The sequence below is a fragment of the Schistocerca cancellata genome, chromosome 5, assembly GCF_023864275.1.
Source record: "Schistocerca cancellata isolate TAMUIC-IGC-003103 chromosome 5, iqSchCanc2.1, whole genome shotgun sequence".
Taxonomy (NCBI): Eukaryota; Metazoa; Arthropoda; class Insecta; order Orthoptera; family Acrididae; genus Schistocerca; species Schistocerca cancellata.
Window position 1 is genome coordinate 433,660,379 of NC_064630.1, and position 18,916 is coordinate 433,679,294.

Here is an 18,916-nt window from a genome sequence, read left to right on the forward strand (position 1 = left end):
GTTAAGAGGGCAGAAGCCCCTGCAGGACACTACAGTAAAGCTGTAATTCCATTTCTTCTTACGCCGCACATACAGCAATGCGGAATGTCTTTGTAATTACGGTTAGCCTATCAAATGGAATGCAGAGTTCTTTTGAAGAAGCACTTTGGCCAAAGATGGGATGAAACTGTAACATGTGACGAAGTTTGTATGAGACCGGAATTACACACGGAATATCCTGCTTACCGCGAGGAATCGCCCTAGCCATTAGGCTGTCCGAGCAAGCCTCGAAGCCAGACTAATTTTCGATGTCATTGATATTTACAAACACTACGCCCAAATATCCCAAGGGGCATTTGGGAATACCACCAGAGGAAACTATTTGTTGAAGGTCTGCGGCTTACAGTGTTACAGGGCTGTATGTACCACCGGAATTAAATTTACTGAAATGAAAACAATCAACGGGACGAAATCAGCATAATTTAATGACGTGAAGTACCGGTGAAATTTGTTCGCAAGCCATGAACATGCAAAGTAACGAGTATATGATAAGAAATGAAAATGTGTGGGCGCCAGAGTCGTGGGACTGCTCGAGGTAAGGAGGAAATAGAGATTCTAATACCGATCTGATACGAATATTCTTTTGTCACGGCATATATAAACTTGTTTGTCAAGCATTTCTGAACCAATTTCACTGATCTCTTTTGGTGCCAATGCTCTTCCTTAATTTCATCCTCAATTGCTCCATTTATTTCCACTCAGTGAATGTGATTCAATGGGAGCGACACTATGTAATCAGTGTGCAAAGGAGAACATCCATCGAAGTCAGAAATATAAAAGCTTCATTGTAGAGTGGGACTGTCTAGCAGAAAATTATTTTGTCTTACTTTCTATTGTAGTTTACCCTAAAGAAGCACTTGATATCTATTTGATCTTCTCAGTGCAGCCCGTTCTAATACCGTAGAAATGTATGTAGTTCCCTGACATTTTCGGATTTTCTTCTTTTCCTTGCTGAAAGGAAATAGCAACATAAAGATGAGTTTCAATAGTGCACAAGTACTACTAAGACTAATGTTTTGTGAGGTGTAAAGTATATAGTTATGGTGTTATCGCTACAGTAAATTGTCACTCTTCTGAAGGACTGTTTCTACCTTGGCTAGGACACAAGAAACATACATTTGGTTATGGGGTTGTTTTTTGGGGAAGAGACCAAACTGCGAGGTCATCTGTCTCATCGGTTTAGGGAAGGACGGGGAGGGAAGTCGGCCGTGCCCTTTCAAAGGAGCCATCCCGGCATTTGCCTGGAACGATTTAGGGAAATCACGGAAAACCTAAATCAGGATGGCCGGACGCGGGATTTAACCGTCGTCCTCCCGAATGCGAGTCCAGTATGCTAACCACTGCGCCACCTCGCTCTGTATACATTTGGTTATATTTCGTTTCTTTTCACAACATTGTTTGACTTGTGAGAGGAACATGGCACGGTTTTCAGAAGAATTTCTTCACAATTTGAACCACAGCATATCGTGTGACCACTCTACTAATATATTGGTACTCCTGTTTGTTGAAGATTTAGAGGTCCATAATGCAGTAATGAATAGCGTAATGGTGTCAGCGTAAATCAAGAAAAGGTCTGTTCACTGACTTGCATCCTCTTAGTTACTATGAAATTGCTTCTCACTGACACGCCAATGGTATCTTTCACCATAACGAGAATGCAACAACTGAATTTTGCATCCTGACATAATTCATACAAATAATTACAATTACTGGACTAGATTTTTATTCGTTTAAGTGCCATATTATCTAGATTATCATATAATTTGTTTGAAAATTCCATTTTTTGTTTAAATTTACAATGAGTGTTTCAGCATGATATTTTATCGGACAATGAAAAACAAAAGTTTTTACAGAGAAATTGCAAAAGCTTACAGTATGCTTGAATCTTCAAGCGATCGTCTTATCTAAGTGCTGTACAATCAATTCATAGAAGACAAAAGATATCTTCCGACATTTAGAATTTGGACAAATGTTAGAGTAATTACAGTTTAATGACTGCAATGTATGTTTGAATATCAGAAATTGTACCGGAGAAGTAAAACGGCAAAGCGAGAGCGACAAAAACTTTTGTCGAAATTTAAATAATAATCTGTGTACACTCGCTCTCACGGTTTTGCAAGTCTTAATATTTCATTAAGAAATAAGTCATTTCTGCTCAAGTTTGGATCGGAACAAACGCGACTGAAAATAAAAAGAGACCCAACGTTCTTAATTAGTAATTAGAAACTTACGAATAAATTCATGTTTTATGTAATCCATCTCTCTACTTCGCAATTCATAATTATTTTGTACAATATTGATAAACCCATTGAGAGGATTTTATTTTAAACACTGAAACTTGTGAAATGTTTTGTGTATTCAGTACATAATAAAAAAATCTTCCTACGTATGGAAAATATTGTACGATTTTGCGAACATCACGTTCGTTGTTGAGCGTTTATGTAAGCTACAAACTACTGTACTATCTGAGACTGTTTGCGCGATCGTTGTACTCTATTTTCTCAGAGATTGTTACAGTCCGATATTCCGCCACTGTTTTCTGTCGTCTCTTACGAAACGCAAAGAACCGTCGAGGCGCCGAAAATAAAGGTAAGACAACATTATGAGCGAGAAAGCTGCGGATGCAGACCTGAAGTAACCGTCGAAGCGTGGTCTCAATAAATACAAAATATACGTTCGGCTACCATTCTACAATATTGTCTGCACAAAATGCGATAAACGGATATGCGTCAACTGGAAACGTCCTTAAAATCCCGCAGACACCTGTCGGTGCCTCAAGAAACTGTCTCGGGCGGCGGGAGCTCGCGCGCTACACCCTGCTCTCTCTTATGTCGCCCGGTTCGTAATCTTCCTCCGCCTCCGCTATCGTCGCAGTGAGCGGCTGCGCCTCCGACTGGCGGTTGTCCGCCTCCGGCGGGGGGCCGTTAGGTGCCAGGCACTCCTCCTCGCCGCCGCCACCGGTGTCGCCCCCGCCGTCGCTGCCGCCGCCTCTGCTGGCGACGCGAAACTCGCGCATCTCGATCTGGCGGAGGATCTCGTCGTAAGAGGGTGGCAGGTCCGCCATGTCGAAGCAGCCAAAGATGGACTCGTAGGTGGGGGGCGGGTGCAGCGAGATGGTGGGCGAGCCGGCGCCGTCCTTGCTGAGCGTCTCTGTGTCGACCTCGAGCACGCTGGGCGTGCTGCTCGCCGCCAGGCTGGACGGCGTGCGCGGCGGGTGCTGCTGCCGCTGCTGCGCGCGCACCACGTTCTCGCCCAGCTCTATCAGGTCCAGGCCGCTCGTGTCGGCCTGCGGGCAAACGAGGACACGGCTGATGCTGCGGCATAGGACAGTTCAAAAATTAATCTTACAAATGCACAAAAATTGTGCTGTTTAGAAACATTCTACTACATTAGAGTGAGACCCGCCTAACTCTCCCCGTCCCCACCCCCATCCCACCGCGACCATGAAAGCGAACTTTCATATCGCTGGCTTAGTTGTGCAGTATCATTGCGGGCAGCCGCGCCTGCAGATTAGAGCGCGGGACACGGAACTTGTGTAGTGTGTAGCTCTGCATGTGAGAGGCATTGTTAGTTTGCAAGTTGAGGTGTTGCTGCAAGTGCTACTAGTTGTTGTTGTTGTAGTGATCATCAGTCCTGAGACTGGTTTGATGCAGCTCTCCATGCTACTCTATGCTGTGCAAGCTGCTTCACCTCCCAGTACCTACTGCAGCCTACATCCTTATGAATCTGCTTAGTGTATTCATCTCTGTCTCCCTCTACGATTTTTGCCCTCCACGCTGCCCTCCAGCATTAAATTGGTGATCCCTTGATGCCTCAGAACATGTCCTACCAACCGATCCCTTCTTCTAGTCAAGTTGTGCCACAAACTCCTCGCCAATTCTATTCAATACCTCCTCATTAGTTATGTGATCTACCCATCTAATCTTCATCATTCTTCTGTAGCACCACATTTCCAAAGCTTCTATTATCTTCTTGTCCAAACTATTTATCGTCCATGTTTCACTTCCATACATGGCTACACTTCATACAAATACTTTCAGAAACGACTTCCTGACACTTAAATCTATACTCGATGTTAACAAATTTCTCTTCTTCAGAAACGCTTTCCTTGCCATTGCCAGTCTACATTTTATATCCTCTCTACTTCGCCCATCATCAGTTATTTTGCTCCCCAAATAGCAAAACTCCTTTACTGCTTTTAGTGTTATTTCCTAATCTAATTCCCTCACCATCACCCGATTTAATTCGACTACATTCCATTATACTGTTTTGCTTTTGTTAATGTTCATCTTATACCCTCCTTTCAAGACTCTGTCCATTCCGTTCAACTGCTCTTCCAAGTCCTTTGCTGTCTCTGACAATTACAATGTCATAGGCGAACCTCAAAGTTTTTATTTTTTCTCCACGGATTTTAATACCTACTCCGAATTTTTCTTTTGTTTCCTTTACTGCTTGCTCAGTATACAGATTGAATAACATCGGGGAAAGGCTACAACCCTGTCTCACTCCCTTCCCAACCGCTGCTTCCCTTTCATGCCCCTCGACTCTTATAACTGCCATCTGGTTTCTGTACAAGTTGTAAATAGCCTTTCGCTCCCTGTATTTTACCCCTGCCACCTTCAGAATTTGAAAGAGTATTCCAAATGATTCAAATGGCTCTGAGCACTATGGGACTTAACTGCTGAGGTCATCAGTCCCCTAGAACTTAGAGTTACTTAAACCCAACCTAAGAACATCACACACATCCATGCCCGAGGCAGGATTCGAACCTGCGACCGTAGCGGTCGCATGGTTCCAGACTGTAGCGCCTAGAACCGCTCGGCCACACCGGCCGGCAGAGTATTCCAGTCAACATTGTCAAAAACTTTCTGTAAGTCTACAAATGCTAGGAACGTAGGTTTGCCTTTCCTTAATATTTCTTCTAAGATAAGTCGTAAGGTCAGTATTGTCTCACGTGTTCCAACATTTCTATGGAATCCAAACTGATCTTCCCTGAGGTCGGCTTCTACCAGTTTTTCCATTCGTCTAAAGAATTTGTGTTAGTATTTTGCAGCCATGACTTATTAAACTGATGGTTCAGTAATTTTCACATCTGTCAACACCTGCTTTCTTTGGGATTGGAATTATTATATTCTTCTTTAAGTCTTTTTTTTGTGGTTTTAGGGCGCACAACTTCAACGGTCATTAGCGCCCAGACTACGTTAGGAATGCACCGCGAGTCACAAGTTTAAAACAGCAACGAAACGGAAAACACGATAAAAGACAGACTGAGGCATAGGACTAAAAAAAAAGAAAACAGCATAATCAAATGTCCTTAGAGAGGGTTGTCAAATTGATAAAATGAAGAACGCGAGCAGCTGCTCGTGGGTCATCCGCTAAAATGGCTTCTAGAGTACATGGCAGGCCAAGATAAAGACGCAGTGCGTTAAAATCCGGACAGGACATTAAAATGTGGCGGACCGTCAGCAATTGCCCACATGGGCAGAACGGCGCCGGCGCAGCCGTCAGCAGATGGCGATGGCTGAACCGGCAGTGTCCAATTCTTAACCGGGCCAAAACTACCTCCTCCCGCCGAGAAGGGCGTGAGGAGGACGTCCAAGCCGCGGGAAGAGGTTTTAGGGCCCGAAGCTTGTTGTCTGTAAGTGCAGCCCAATCGGCATGCCACAGCGATAAAATGCGCCGACAAATGACCCTGCTAAAATCGGACGAAGGGACACAACAAGAAGCTGTCCGAGGCTGGAGGACCGCAGCCTTGGCCGCGGCATCTGCAGCTTCGTTCCCAGGGATACCGACATGGCCAGGGACCCACATAAAGCTAACCGGAGAACCGACGTCCACCAGCTGCCGAAGAGAGCGTTGGATCCGGTGCACGAAAGGGTGAACCGGATACGGATCACTGAGGCTCTGGATGGCGCTCAGGGAATCGGAGCAGATGACATAAGCAGAATGTCGGTGGCGGCAGATGTAAAGAACAGCCTGGTAGAGGGCAAAGAGCTCAGCTGTGAAGACCGAACAATGGCCATGGAGCCGGTATTTGAAACTTTGTGCCCCGACAATAAAAGAACACCCGACCCCGTCATTGGTCTTAGAGCCATCTGTATAAATGAAGGTCATATTGATGAACTTCGAAGTTCCACAAAACGGGAGTGGTAGACCGAACCGGGGGTAACCTCTTTTGGGAGCGAGCTGAGGTCAAGGTGAACGCGGACCTGAGCCTGGAGCCAAGGTGGCGTGTGGCTCTCGCCCACTCGAAAGGTTGCAGGGAGTGAAAAATTAAGGTGTTGAAGGAGGCGACGAAAGCGAACTCCAGGGGGTAGCAGGGCAGACACATACCACCCGTATTGACGGTCGAGAGAGTCGTCAAAAAAGGAACGATAAGACGGGTGGTCGGGCATTGACAGTAGCCGACAGGCATACCGACAAAGCAGTATATCGCGCCGGTGAGTGGCAATTCGCCAGCGTCAGCATGAAGACTCTCTACGGGACTAGTATAAAACGCTCCGATCGCAAGTCGTAAGCCCCGATGTTGTATGGAGTTGAGGCGGCGTAAGATGGATGGCCGTGCAGAGGAGTATACGAAGCTCCCATAATCCAGCTTGGAGCGGACGATCGACCGATATAGACGAAGTAGGACGGTTCGATCCGCTCCCCACGACATACCACTGAGAACACGGAGGACATTTAAAGAACGGGTACAACGGGCAGCCAAATATGACACATGTGGAGACCAGCTAAGTTTCCTGTCAAATGTAAGACCTAAAAATTTGGTTGTCTCCACGATTGGGAGAGCAACGGGACCGAGTCGTAAGGACGGTGGGAGAAACTCTTTGTAGCGCCAGAAGTTAATACAGACCGTCTTCTCGGCAGAAAAACGGAAGCCATTGGCGACACTCCAGGAGTAAAGACGGTCAAGAGAACGCTGAAGACAGCGCTCCAGGACACGTGTACACTGCGCGCTGCAATAGATGGTAAAATCGTCCACGAAAAGGGAGCCTGATACATCAGCTGGGAGGCAATCCATTATTGGATTGATCGCGATGGCGAAGAGAGCGACGCTCAAAACTGAGCCCTGTGGCACCCCATTCTCCTGGCGAAAGGTGTCTGACAGGACAGAACCCACACGTACCCTGAACTGTCGATCCATTAAAAAGGAACGAATAAAAAGAGGGAGGCGACCGCGAAGGCCCCATGTATGCATGGTGCGGAGAATGCCCGCCCTCCAACAGGTGTCGTAAGCCTTCTCCAAATCAAAGAACACAGCCGCGGTCGGGCGCTTCCGCAAGAAGTTATTCATAATGAAGGTCGACAAGGTAACCAGATGGTCAACAGCAGAGCGGCGCCTACGAAATCCACATTGTACATTGGTAAGTAGGCGTCGAGACTCGAGCAGCCAAACCAATCGAGAGTTAACCATTCGCTCCATCACTTTACAGACACAGCTGGTAAGCGAGATAGGTCGATAACTGGAAGGCAAGTGCTTGTCCTTCCCCGGCTTAGGAATCGGGACAACAATAGACTCGCGCCAGCATGCGGGAACATGTCCCTCAATCCAGATGCGATTGTATGTACGAAGAAGAAAACCTTTACCCGCAGGAGAAAGGTTCTTCAGCATCTGAATATGAATAGAATCAGGCCCTGGAACGGATGACCGTGATCGGCCAAGTGCGTTTTCGAGTTCCCGCATGGTGAATGGGGCATTATAACTTTCACGATTCGAGGAGCGGAAGTTAGGTGGCCTTGCCTCCTCTGCCTGTTTGCGGGGGAGGAAGGCAGGGTGGTAATGAGCGGAGCTCGAAACCTCTGCGAAATAGCGGCCGAAGAAATTGGAGACATCCTCAGGGGCCACAAGGACGTCATTCGCGACCGTCAAGCCAGAAACTGGTGAGTGGACCTTAGTGCCAGATAGCCGGCGCAGGCTACCCCAGACAACAGAAGGAGTAAAACTGTTGAAGGTGCTTGTGAAAGCAGCCCAGCTGGCTTTCTTGCTTTCTTTAATAATACGACGACACTGAGCACGTAATCGTTTATAATTGAGACAATTCGCCACTGTAGCGTGGCGTTTAAAGGTGCGCAAAGCACGTCGACGAGCACGTAAAGCGTCTCTACATGCTGCGGTCCACCAGGGGACCGGTACGCGACGTGGAGAAGAAGTAGGGTGAGGGATGGAATATTCAGCAGCAGTGAGAATGACTTCCGTGAGGTGTGCGACCTGACGATCGCAGCTTGTGAAGGTGTGATCCTGGAAGGTCGCCCTGGAAGAGAAGAGCCCCCAGTCTGCTTTGGAGATGGTCCAACTAGATGAGCACAGAGAGGGGGTATGCTGCAGGAGATGGATAACACACGGGAAGTGGTCGCTCGAATATGTATCAGAAAGTGCATACCACTCAAACTGCGTGCAAGTTGGGGAGTACATATAGAGAGGTCTAAATGGGAATAGGTGTGAGATGTGTCCGAAAGAAAAGTAGGGGCGCCAGTATTGAGGCAGACAAGATTCAGTTGGTTGAAAAGGTCTGCTAACAGGGAGCCCCTCGGGCAGGATGCTGGAGAGCCCCAAAGGGGATGGTGGGCATTGAAGTCTCCAGTTAACAAAAATGGTCCAGGTAGCTGAGCAATAAGTTGCATCATGTCTGCCCTGGTAACGGCAGACGACGATGGAGTGTAAACGGTACAAATGGAAAATGTTAAAGTGGGGAGAGTAATGCAGATGGCAACTGCCTGCAGGCCGGTGCGCAACGGGATGGGACCGTAGTAAATATCATCCCGGACCAGCAACATAACCCCTCCATGAGCCGGGATACCTACCACAGGGTGTAGGTCAAAACGCACAGAGGTGTAGTGTGCCAAGGCAATTTGATCGCATGGGCGTAGCTTCGTTTCCTGGAGGGCTACGACGAGCGGACGGTGCAAGCGGAGCAGCAACTTCAAGTCCTCTCGGTTGGAGCGAATGCTGCGAATATTCCAGTGAATAAGTGCCATCGTAAGAAGAAAAGGAAGATGAAAGAAGGGGTCACCTCGAAGGCCGCTGAGGGCCTGGCTTCGAGCGAGCACTGCCGCCGCTATCAGTAGGCGGACAGTCATCGTCCATTGGGTCTATAGGTTCATCGGCCATCTCGGGAAGATGGCCGGGAGGGGAAGATTCCGCCGCCGGTGAACGGCCAGATGTTCGGCTACCAGCGGTGCGGCCAGGCGAAACGAATGACGGCCGGGGGCGGCAACCGCTGGGTGGCGCAGGAGAAGAAATGCGCAGTGGTGGAGAAGGAGAACTGTGCTTCCTATGAGCCTTCTTGGAAGGTCGTTTGGTGGAAGTACCGGTCGAAGGCTGGGAGGTCGAGGTACGTAGGAAGTCTGCACGGAACGGTTCCTTCTTGAAGGCCCGTGCATCTAACTTCGGGGTCTTCGTCTTAGCAGAAGCTGATGAAGGGGCTGGTGTCTGTGGGGTGATGGGAGGAAGAGGAGACATCGACCGCGCGATCTTAGCACTGGCCGAACGGACGACCGTGGTGCTGAAGGTCAGATCGCATGTCTGGATTGCCACCTCCCTGGTAGTCCGAGGAGAGGCGAGGACAGTACTGTATTTCCCCACTGGGAGCAGCGTGGGCTTCCTACTAGCCAATAGCTTGCGAGCAGCCGAGGTGGACACTTTCTCTTTGACCCGAATTTCTTGGATACAGCGTTCTTCCTTATAGACAGGACAGTCGCGGGAGGATGCGGCATGGTCACCCTGACAGTTCACACAACGACGAGACGGAGGTGGACAGTCACCCTCATGGGCATCCCTGCCACAAGTGACACATTTAGCCGCATTGGAACAAGACTGTCGAGTGTGATTGAAACGCTGTCACTGGTAGCAGCGCGTAGGTGTCGGGACATAGGGGCGAACAGAAATAACCTCGTAGCCCGCCTTGATGCGCGATGGCAGCTTAACACTATTGAAGGTCAAGAAAAGTGTCCGGGTCGGTACAAGGTCATTGTTGACCTTTTTCATGACACGATGGACAGCCGTCACGCCCTGCTCAGCGAGGAAAGATTGAATCTCCTCGTCAGTCAATCCGTCGAGGGATCTAGTATAGACCACACCACGAGACGAATTCAAAGTTCGGTGAGCCTCCACCCGGACAGGGAACGTGTACAGGAGTGTGGCCTGAAGCAGTTTTTGTGCCTGAAAGGCGCTCTCAGTTTCTAGTAATAAGGTACCGTTACGCAACCTGGTACAAGATTTGACAGATCCGGCTATGGCATCTACGCCCTTCTGGATAACGAAAGGGTTGACAGAGGAAAAATCCTTTCCGTCCTCAGATCGAGAAACGACGAGGAACTGTGGGGCAGGCGGTAGTACTTTTGTCACTGTTGGCTGGTCATGTTTCCGTTTTTGGGCAGAAGTCGAGAGAGATGGAGTGAAATACATTGAGGAGGAATCCCCCATGATTGCCAGCGTCTCCGATGGCGCGCTCCTTCCTTGTGGGGACCCTCTCAGAGGGCACTCCCGCCTTAGGTGAATGTTTACACCTCAGGTCACACCTCCCGAGAAACAGACGGAGGGACCAATCGGCATGGTCAGAAGGTATCAGCTCAGGCAATCACCCCTCCCTGGGCCTGGCCTTTACCAGGGGGTACGTGCGTGCCTTACATGTCTACCCAGGGCGGGGAATTACGCGTTACCCCGTCACCGGCTACGCGTGCGAACGCGTGGGTCGGCCTGCAGGCATGCACAGGGAGGAAGGAAGAAGAGGAAAAAGAAGAGAGAGAGGGAGAGAGAGAGGACAGACTGTCTCAAACGCCGAGGCGGAGACCAGAGAAGGCAAGGAGAAGAAGGCAATGAGAAGGCAAAGAGAAGAAGGCAATGAGAAGGCAAAGAGAAGAAGGCAATGAGAAGGCAAGGAGAAGAAGGCAATGTGAAGGCAAGGAGAAGAAGTCAAGGGAAAGAGTAAGGAAGACAGTGAGGTGGAGAAGAGCAAAGAAAGGAACCAACCGAGGGAAGGAAGAAACGAGAAGTGAAAAAGCAAAATGACCGCAAATAGAGGTCGTGGAACCGTCCGTCTCCGGACGCAGGCGCTAACTACCCCCTTGAGGGGGAGGGACTCCTTTTAGTCGCCTCTTACGACAGGCAGGAATACCTCGGGCCTATTCTAATCCCCGGACCTGCAGGGGGGTTCTTTAAGTCTGAGGGAATTTCGCCTGTCCCACACAGCTTGCTCACCAGATGGTAGAGTTTTGTCAGGACTGGCTCTCCTAAGGCCGGCAGTAGTTCTAATGGAATGTTGTCCACTTGCGGGGCCTTGTTTCGACTTAGGTCTTTCAGTGCTCTGTCAAACTCTTCACGCAGTATCATATCTCCCATTTCATCTTCATCTACATCCTCTTCCATTTGCATAACATTGTCCTCAAGAACATCGCCCCTATATAGACCCTCGATATACTCCTTCCACTCTATTACAGTAAGTGATAAAATAAGTAAATGATTCAGAGGAAAGTGCGGTCAAGAAGTAATTTAAAAAGGTGCAGTGCTGCTGATAACTTATTTGTGTATCCTCTCGTTGTGTGTCGTACCGTACTGTATCAATCATTCGCGCCATGTTCGGTCTCCAAGAATGAACTAATTTGAATAAATAATACTATTACCACAAAAGAGAGCAACTAAGAGCCAGTGTCTTGTAGCGAGCGTGAGGACGTGCGTTCGATCATCGTGTTTCCGCTTTATCAACAATCAGCCACGCCACGACGATTACGCGCACGCTCGTACAAAGTGAGAACTTAAGACTGAAAAATTAACTTTACGAGCAGTGTTATGTCGTTACTAGTGACAAGGAGGACTATTACCAGATATCTGTATGTGTGACGAGCGTAAGAACTTTCGCTCGATCATTCGGCTTCTGCATCATCAACAATCACCCGCGTCGTGTCGGTTACGCGTACGCTCGTCAGAATGATATTGTGGACAGAATCATTAGGACTGTCAATTGGGATAAACATTTACGACTTAGAGTGTAAACAGTGCAACCTGTGATTTCCATATCGTCTCAGAATATAGATATTCATACCAGACGTAGAACAGTGTTGTGCTTAACGTTGAGTGGCTCCCCTTACTCGCTTGCATATTTCGATAGATAATTTCAGGCAAGCCAACAGCAGTGTGGAGCAGGACAATACGACTGCCGCGGGATTTTCAGGTACGTTGTGTGAACAGGGCGCACGGTCAAACAACGGTCCGAAACGACAAATAGTTTAAAAAGAATTCCCCCACCAAATTGTACTCCCGAGCGTGTTACAACCACACGGACCCAGCCCCCTATCATGTGGCTTTTTATGGGAAACTTTTACCAACTGAGCTCAGGTGTCCAAAATTAAAGCAACAAACGGAAATTTAAGGTTCCGATAATTTTGCCACAGACACTATAAACAGTTGATAGTACAGTAGAAACAATGTAAAGAATACAGAACGTAATCAACTGCAACATGTTTAACGGTAGACAAAAATTTCTTTCGTTTTCTTCCAACTTGAGTGATTTGCACACACATTCCGAAAACTGGTTAATGTGACCAGTACAGCGTGTGACCACCTATGGCAGCAATGCAGGCATGACAACGACGCGGCATGCTGGGAATGATATCAATCTCATGTTGAGACAGCAGTACCCATTCTTCCTGCAAAGCTGCTCAGAAGTCAGAGTGGTTAGTGAATGCTAACGTGATGCAATGATGCAAACCGTCTCCCTAGAGAATCTATGGGATTCAAACGGACAGAGCGAGCACGCCATGCTATGCGTGCAGCATCTTCCGTTTCCAAGAAAACATTAACCCGTGTCTATGAGATCGAGCATTATCGTCCATCAGCACGTAGTTGGGGCCCACAGCACCTCACAACAACCGCACATGAGGTCTCAAGATCTCGCCGCGGTACCTTACGGCACTTAAACCTTGATTCAACAGCACAATTTCATGAAGAGGTGTTCGAATAGTCACCATAATCTCCACCCACACCATTAGGGATCCTCCTCGAAGTCGGTTTCCAGAATAGTGTTCCATGTTCCCCCAGGTGCGAATCCGTCGAGTCACTCTCCGGGCCAAATCGGGACTTATCTGTGAAACATTTTCCCACTGTTCGACCGTCCACGTGGAATGTTGATGACTCCATTCCCTACGTTCCCTTCTGTGAAGCAGCGTCAGAGGTACACATACAGCAGTTTTCCAACATAGGCCACTCTGTCGAATCCTCCTGTAGACCGTTCGGCTAGATACAACACGTCCAGTGGATGCTGCGATATCAGATGCCAGTTGCCGTGCTGTACTAAGGCGGTACCGTCGTGCCCTTACAGCCGTGTAACGGTTCCCTTTTTGATGTCACACGTGGTCGGCTGTGCCCTGGTCTCTGGGATACCGTTTCGGTCTCTCTTAACTGTCGCTACATCCGAGAAACAATAGAAAGATTCACATTAAGCCATCGTGCTACACCAGTTTGCGACTGTCCTACTTCCATTCTTCCTACGGTCTTCCAAGGCAGAGAGTGGGTAGGCGTCTTCTTTGTGCCGTACTGTCTGTCTGTACACAGCGATTGTGGATGTGGGTTTACCCGGCAAACACCACGCCGTTTTATAGGTTCCCTGATGTCATCGTTGGCGTGGTTGTGCGTTGAACGGAATGTCATCTTCCGTGCAGAACACGACAGTACGGGCATCTGTTGACCGTCTGTATGATTATGTAGTGAATTAGACACAGGACGGGAAAATAGCTGTTTGTTGCTTTCATTTTGGACAACTGTATACAGATGTGACTTGTGACTGATACTAGCAACGTCATTTCTACCAGTTCCTCATTCTACTTCTCAAATGGCTACAGACCAATTATGCATACTCCACTGGACTAGCACTCCTGGAGTGAGGAAGATATCGGAGAAATGCCGTGGCCACAACATTGGGTGCTGTTTCCTTGATCGATCTTTCATTTTGCAGTGGAATATGCGATATTTAACTTTCTGGCATGTTAGTATTGTGTGCTGAGCTTTGGACTAATCTGAAATCTTGTGTTTGTATTAGTCTTAGCAAGTACGCGCACGGCTTCTGTAGCCTTCGGACAGTTGGTGAGAGCTATTGGCAGAACTGAAATTGTGAGGGTCAGTCTTAAATTTTGTATCGAAATTTGATTTCTAGATGGTGTTTCAGAAAGATTCATCCAGTTTCACAAAACAATATCTCTTGCACGGGTAAAAATTTAAAATTTATCCCGAGTTTCTGCCTTCATCGCTGTAGAAGATGGAGCCTTGTGAAATCAGATGAATCTTATTGAAATATCTGTATTTTATTACGAGTCTCGTTCATCATCCCAATAGTAGAGTTAGGATACGTAAGGAGTTAGTTTGTTGTTCTTTTGTAAAGTTTATAGTAATGAATTTTTTACTAAATTTACGAAAACGAATATAGAAGAGTGTAATATAATAAATTCAAGTTAATTCACATACAGACGTACGCAACTTCTTACTACACGTAAATAAATATTATGCATCTCACAACAAGCATGAGAATTTATATTTATGTCGAGACTCAAAAGGCCTCTTGGCAGAACAAAATATACAGCATGCTCATTTACGCTGAGAAATTCATCAATTGAGTAAATTTTTTTTTTTGATTCAGATATTCGTTGCTGGAAGAGCACAAAAGCGAGATACTAAGTAGAGTCCCAGTCTGCCACACAATTTTAATTGGATAGAAAGTTTCAGAATAGGGCCGATTGGGCTACAGAATAAAAGATTCGGTTCAAGAAATGTTGCCTTAAACAGTGGCTAAGCCACTGTTTAAGGAACAGCGCTTCTCCCAGGAGTGGTAATCCAGCAAGGTGCGCAGTTTGTAAGTTTGGAAGACGTTAGTGCGCTGCGGAGGTGGGTCAAGTGATTAGAAAACTGTTGCAAAATGCGTCAAGATCTTTTTGCCAGACGTTGGTGGCAAGACTGGCAGCTGGTTCTCAGCATAAGTAAATGTAATCGATTGTGCATATTTAGAAAGAATAGATAAGCTACTAAATTTACGTGACACGGGGAAACGCACTTGATATTTTCTTTTGAATGCTATTTTACTTTTTTAAAATCAAAGCACATTACATCTACATCTACATCCATACTCCGCAAGCCACCTGATGGTGTGTGGCGGAGGGTACCTTCAGTACCTCTATCGGTTCTCCCTTCTATTCCAGTCTCGTATTGTTCGTGGAAAGAAGGATTGTCGGTATGCCTCTGTGTGGGCTCTAATCTCTCTGATTTTATCCTCATGGTCTCTTCGCGAGATATACGTAGGAGGGAGCAATATACTGCTTGACTCTTCGGTGAAGGTATGTTCTCGAAACTTCAATAAAAGCCCGTACCGAGCTACTGAGCGTCTCTCCTGCAGAGTCTTCCACTGGAGTTTATCATCTCCGTAACGCTTTCGCGATTACTAAATGATCCTGTAACGAAGCGCGCTGCTCTCCGTTGGATCCTCTCTATCTCTTCTATCAACCCTATCTGGTACGGATCCCACACTGCTGAGCAGTATTCAAGCAGTGGGCGAACAAGCGTACTGTATCCTACTTCCTTTGTTTTCGGATTGCATTTCCTTAGGATTCTTCCAATGAATCTCAGTCTGGCATCTGCTTTACCGACAATCAACATTATATGATCATTCCATTTTAAATCACTCCTAATGCGTACTCCCAGATAATTTATGGTATTAACTGCTTCCAGTTGCTGACCTGCTAGTTTGTAGCTAAATGATAAAGGATCTATCTTTCTGTATATTCGCGACACATTATACTTGTCTACATTGAGATTCAATTGCCATTCCCTGCACCATGCGTCAATTCGCTGCAGATCCTCCTGCATTTCAGTACAATTTTCCATTGTTACAACCTCTCGGTACACCACAGCATCATCTGCAAAAAGCCTCAGTGAACTTCCGATGTCATCCACCAGGTCATTTATGTATATTGTGAATAGCAACGGTCCTATGACACTCCCCTGCGGCACACCTGAAATCACTCTTACTTCGGAAGACTTCTCTCCATTGAGAATAACATGCTGCGTCCTGTTATCTAGGAACTCCTCAATCCAGTCACACAATTGGTCTGATAGTCCATATGCTCTTACTTTGTTCATTAAACGACTGTGGGGAACTGTATCGAACGCCTTGCGGAAGTCAAGAAACACACGAGATGAATTGCGTCACAGCATCTCTGACAAGGAAGAGTCAAGAGTGCATGTTCTATGCTTATCACAATGTAAGGAGTTTGCACACGATGGACAGTACCGGCTGACCAGCCTCAGAAGAAAGTCTGAGATTGGGTTGCTCTTTAGTGCTCCGCTGGATAGCCTTTAGGGGCTATACAATTTTCGTGCACTGCGTTTAATATTTGAAGATATGATGGTCTGGCAGACGGTTTACCAGACATCCAAGGTAGTACAGAAGTATCAAAATTGAGCGACTGGTTTTGTCTGTTCTCCAAGCAGTAGGACTCTATGGCATTGGTCCCTTACTTAGTTTGCATTTATCGTGAATCCCTCGCCCAGCGCAAAGTGCCAAGCGACTGGAAAGAAGCGCAGGTGACTCCTGTGTATAAGAAGGGTAAAAGAACGGACCCACAAAATTACAGACCAATATCCCTAACATCGGTTTGCAGCAGAATCCTTCAACATATTCTCAGTTCGAATATAATACATTTTGGTGAGACCGTGAAGCTTACGTCCACGTATCAAGCGGGTTTTAGAAAGCATCGCTAGTGCGAAACCCAGCTTGCCCTTTTCTAACATGGCATACTGCGAACTATAGATGAAGTACAACAGGCAGATTCCACATTTAGAGATTTTCGAAAAACTATTTGACACAGTACGCCGCTGCAGACTTAACGAAGGTACGAGCACATGATGAAACAGGTCTATTGGAAGTTTGTAATTTGCATTTCTAGAATTTGTACGTACTGTGGATGTCTTAGACGCTATGCGACACTTGACTCGCTTATTATTCGCGCGCAGTCTTTGGTCAGAGTAGTTATGTCGCTGGAAGACGTGTTTGTTTTTGTCATCTCTGCTGGGCAGCAAGGAGCGCGGGAGTTCTATCCTAAGGCATTAGTGAGACACGAGACACGCCGAGCAGAGGGCTCGTGGCAGTGTAGACGTGAAGTTAAATGCATCTGCGTTTAACTAAAAATTAATTGTATTTGACTATTGTGAAACAGGGGAGAACGATTTTATTAGTGATTTAGAATGAAAAGAGTATGAAGAGGAATGAAGGTAATATTTTTATTTATTAGCACTGCAGTTCGTAGTTATGATTCATTGTTGAATGAGACATCCATATCGAGGAACCTTAGAATTTTCACTAAAGATTGCGTAATTTTCATAACAAGGTATTTTCATGGTTATTAATGATTTGTCCAACATTGGTGAGAGTGAGAATTTATTATCAATGTTACCTTTTGTCAATGTTAATGACTGTTGTAACATGAATTTCATACAAATGATATATCAGACAATTTAAAAACAGTTTGTTAAAGGAATATTTCACCTGAGAGCATTGTCCACATCTTCGATACAAGTCATTCTTATTTAGTGTATAAAATAGTTCACTTTTTGTCTGGAGCATTACACTAATCTCTTAGCAACTGAACTGTAGTTAGAAATTTGCAGCCGGCACACAGAGCAACAAGCACCGCGTTTCCAAGAAATTACTTTACGGGGTAAGATATTTCCATTTCAGGATCAGTTTGCTGCAAAAATTATCAACGCCAGGGGCCATTTCATTATTATTATTATTATTATTATTATTATTATTATTATTAGGCAGATTATTAACGCACAGGGACTACTTTGCTTAATTAGAGAAATTAATCGTTAAGTTCAGGATTGAATCAGTTTTCACATTTAAAAAAATGATAAAATAGGGCTAATGTTGTATTCTCGCAGGCAGATGTATTTGGTTTCTCTCGCACGCAATGTTCTAACACGTCATTAATAATGTGATCGTCGACGCAGTCACGTTGTTTAAATATCTAGGTGTACCGCTGCAAAGCGATATGAAATGGAAGAAGCCTGTGAGGACTGTGGTAAAAAACCGAATGGTCGACTTCGGTTTATTGGGTGAATTTCAGGAAAGTGTGGTTTATCTGTAAAGGAGACCGCACATAGGACACTAGTGTAACCTACTGGTGAGTACTGCTAGTGTGTTTGGGATCCTTACCAGTTCGAATTGAAGGAAGACATCGAAGCAATTCAAAGGCGGGCGGCTGGATTTGTTCATGGTAGTTTGGAACAACGCGCAAGTGTTACGGAGATGCTTCGGGAACTCAGATGGGCGTCAGTGGAAGGAAGGCGACGTTCTTTTCGAGATCCTCCTGAGAAACGAGATAGTGTGCTGCCTTGTGGGATGGTAGACTGAGCGCTACATTTTCGAAACAACTGACACACTGTCTGCTTCTTTCTTCGGCACCTCTAAGGGTCCTGCAATGAATGAGGCACTGCCCTCTTATTCTGAAAGATGGAGTTCAAATTACCGTGCGGCCGTTCTGATTTAGGTTTTCCATTACTTCCGTAAATCGATTAATGCGGATACGCGAAGGCTTCGTGTGGGAAGGATGCCGTCAATTACCTTCCTAATTCTTGGCCTATCCGAGAATGAGCTCCATCTATACTAATCTCAACAACACGTTAAATCCCAGTCATAATTTCTTTCCTTTTTCCATAGATCTTCGTTGTCCACCGATGTCTGATTTTCCCTCAGATTCGACGCGTGAGGTGACATTTTGACTACAGCGTGTCACTCAAGTCTCAAATTTTGGAAACTTTGCGTTATGAAAATTACTTTGTAAGAGACACTCCACTATTCTTATATCATCTAAATGTCTTAGCTACACGGTGAAAATT

The 18,916-nt window shown here is 46.3% G+C and overlaps 1 protein-coding gene across 2 annotated transcripts in view; it reads right to left on the reverse strand.

Moving 5' to 3' along the window:
• Positions 1 to 1,754: 1,754 nt before the first annotated feature.
• LOC126187563 (uncharacterized) overlaps positions 1,755 to 18,916 on the reverse strand; it is a 396,377-nt gene continuing 379,215 nt past the window's right edge. For both annotated transcript variants that reach the window (XM_049928718.1, XM_049928719.1), the window contains exon 4: positions 1,755 to 3,325. In XM_049928718.1, coding sequence (XP_049784675.1) covers positions 2,849 to 3,325 — 477 coding nt within the window. In that variant the 3' untranslated portion in view covers positions 1,755 to 2,848. The remainder of the gene's footprint in view (positions 3,326 to 18,916) is intronic.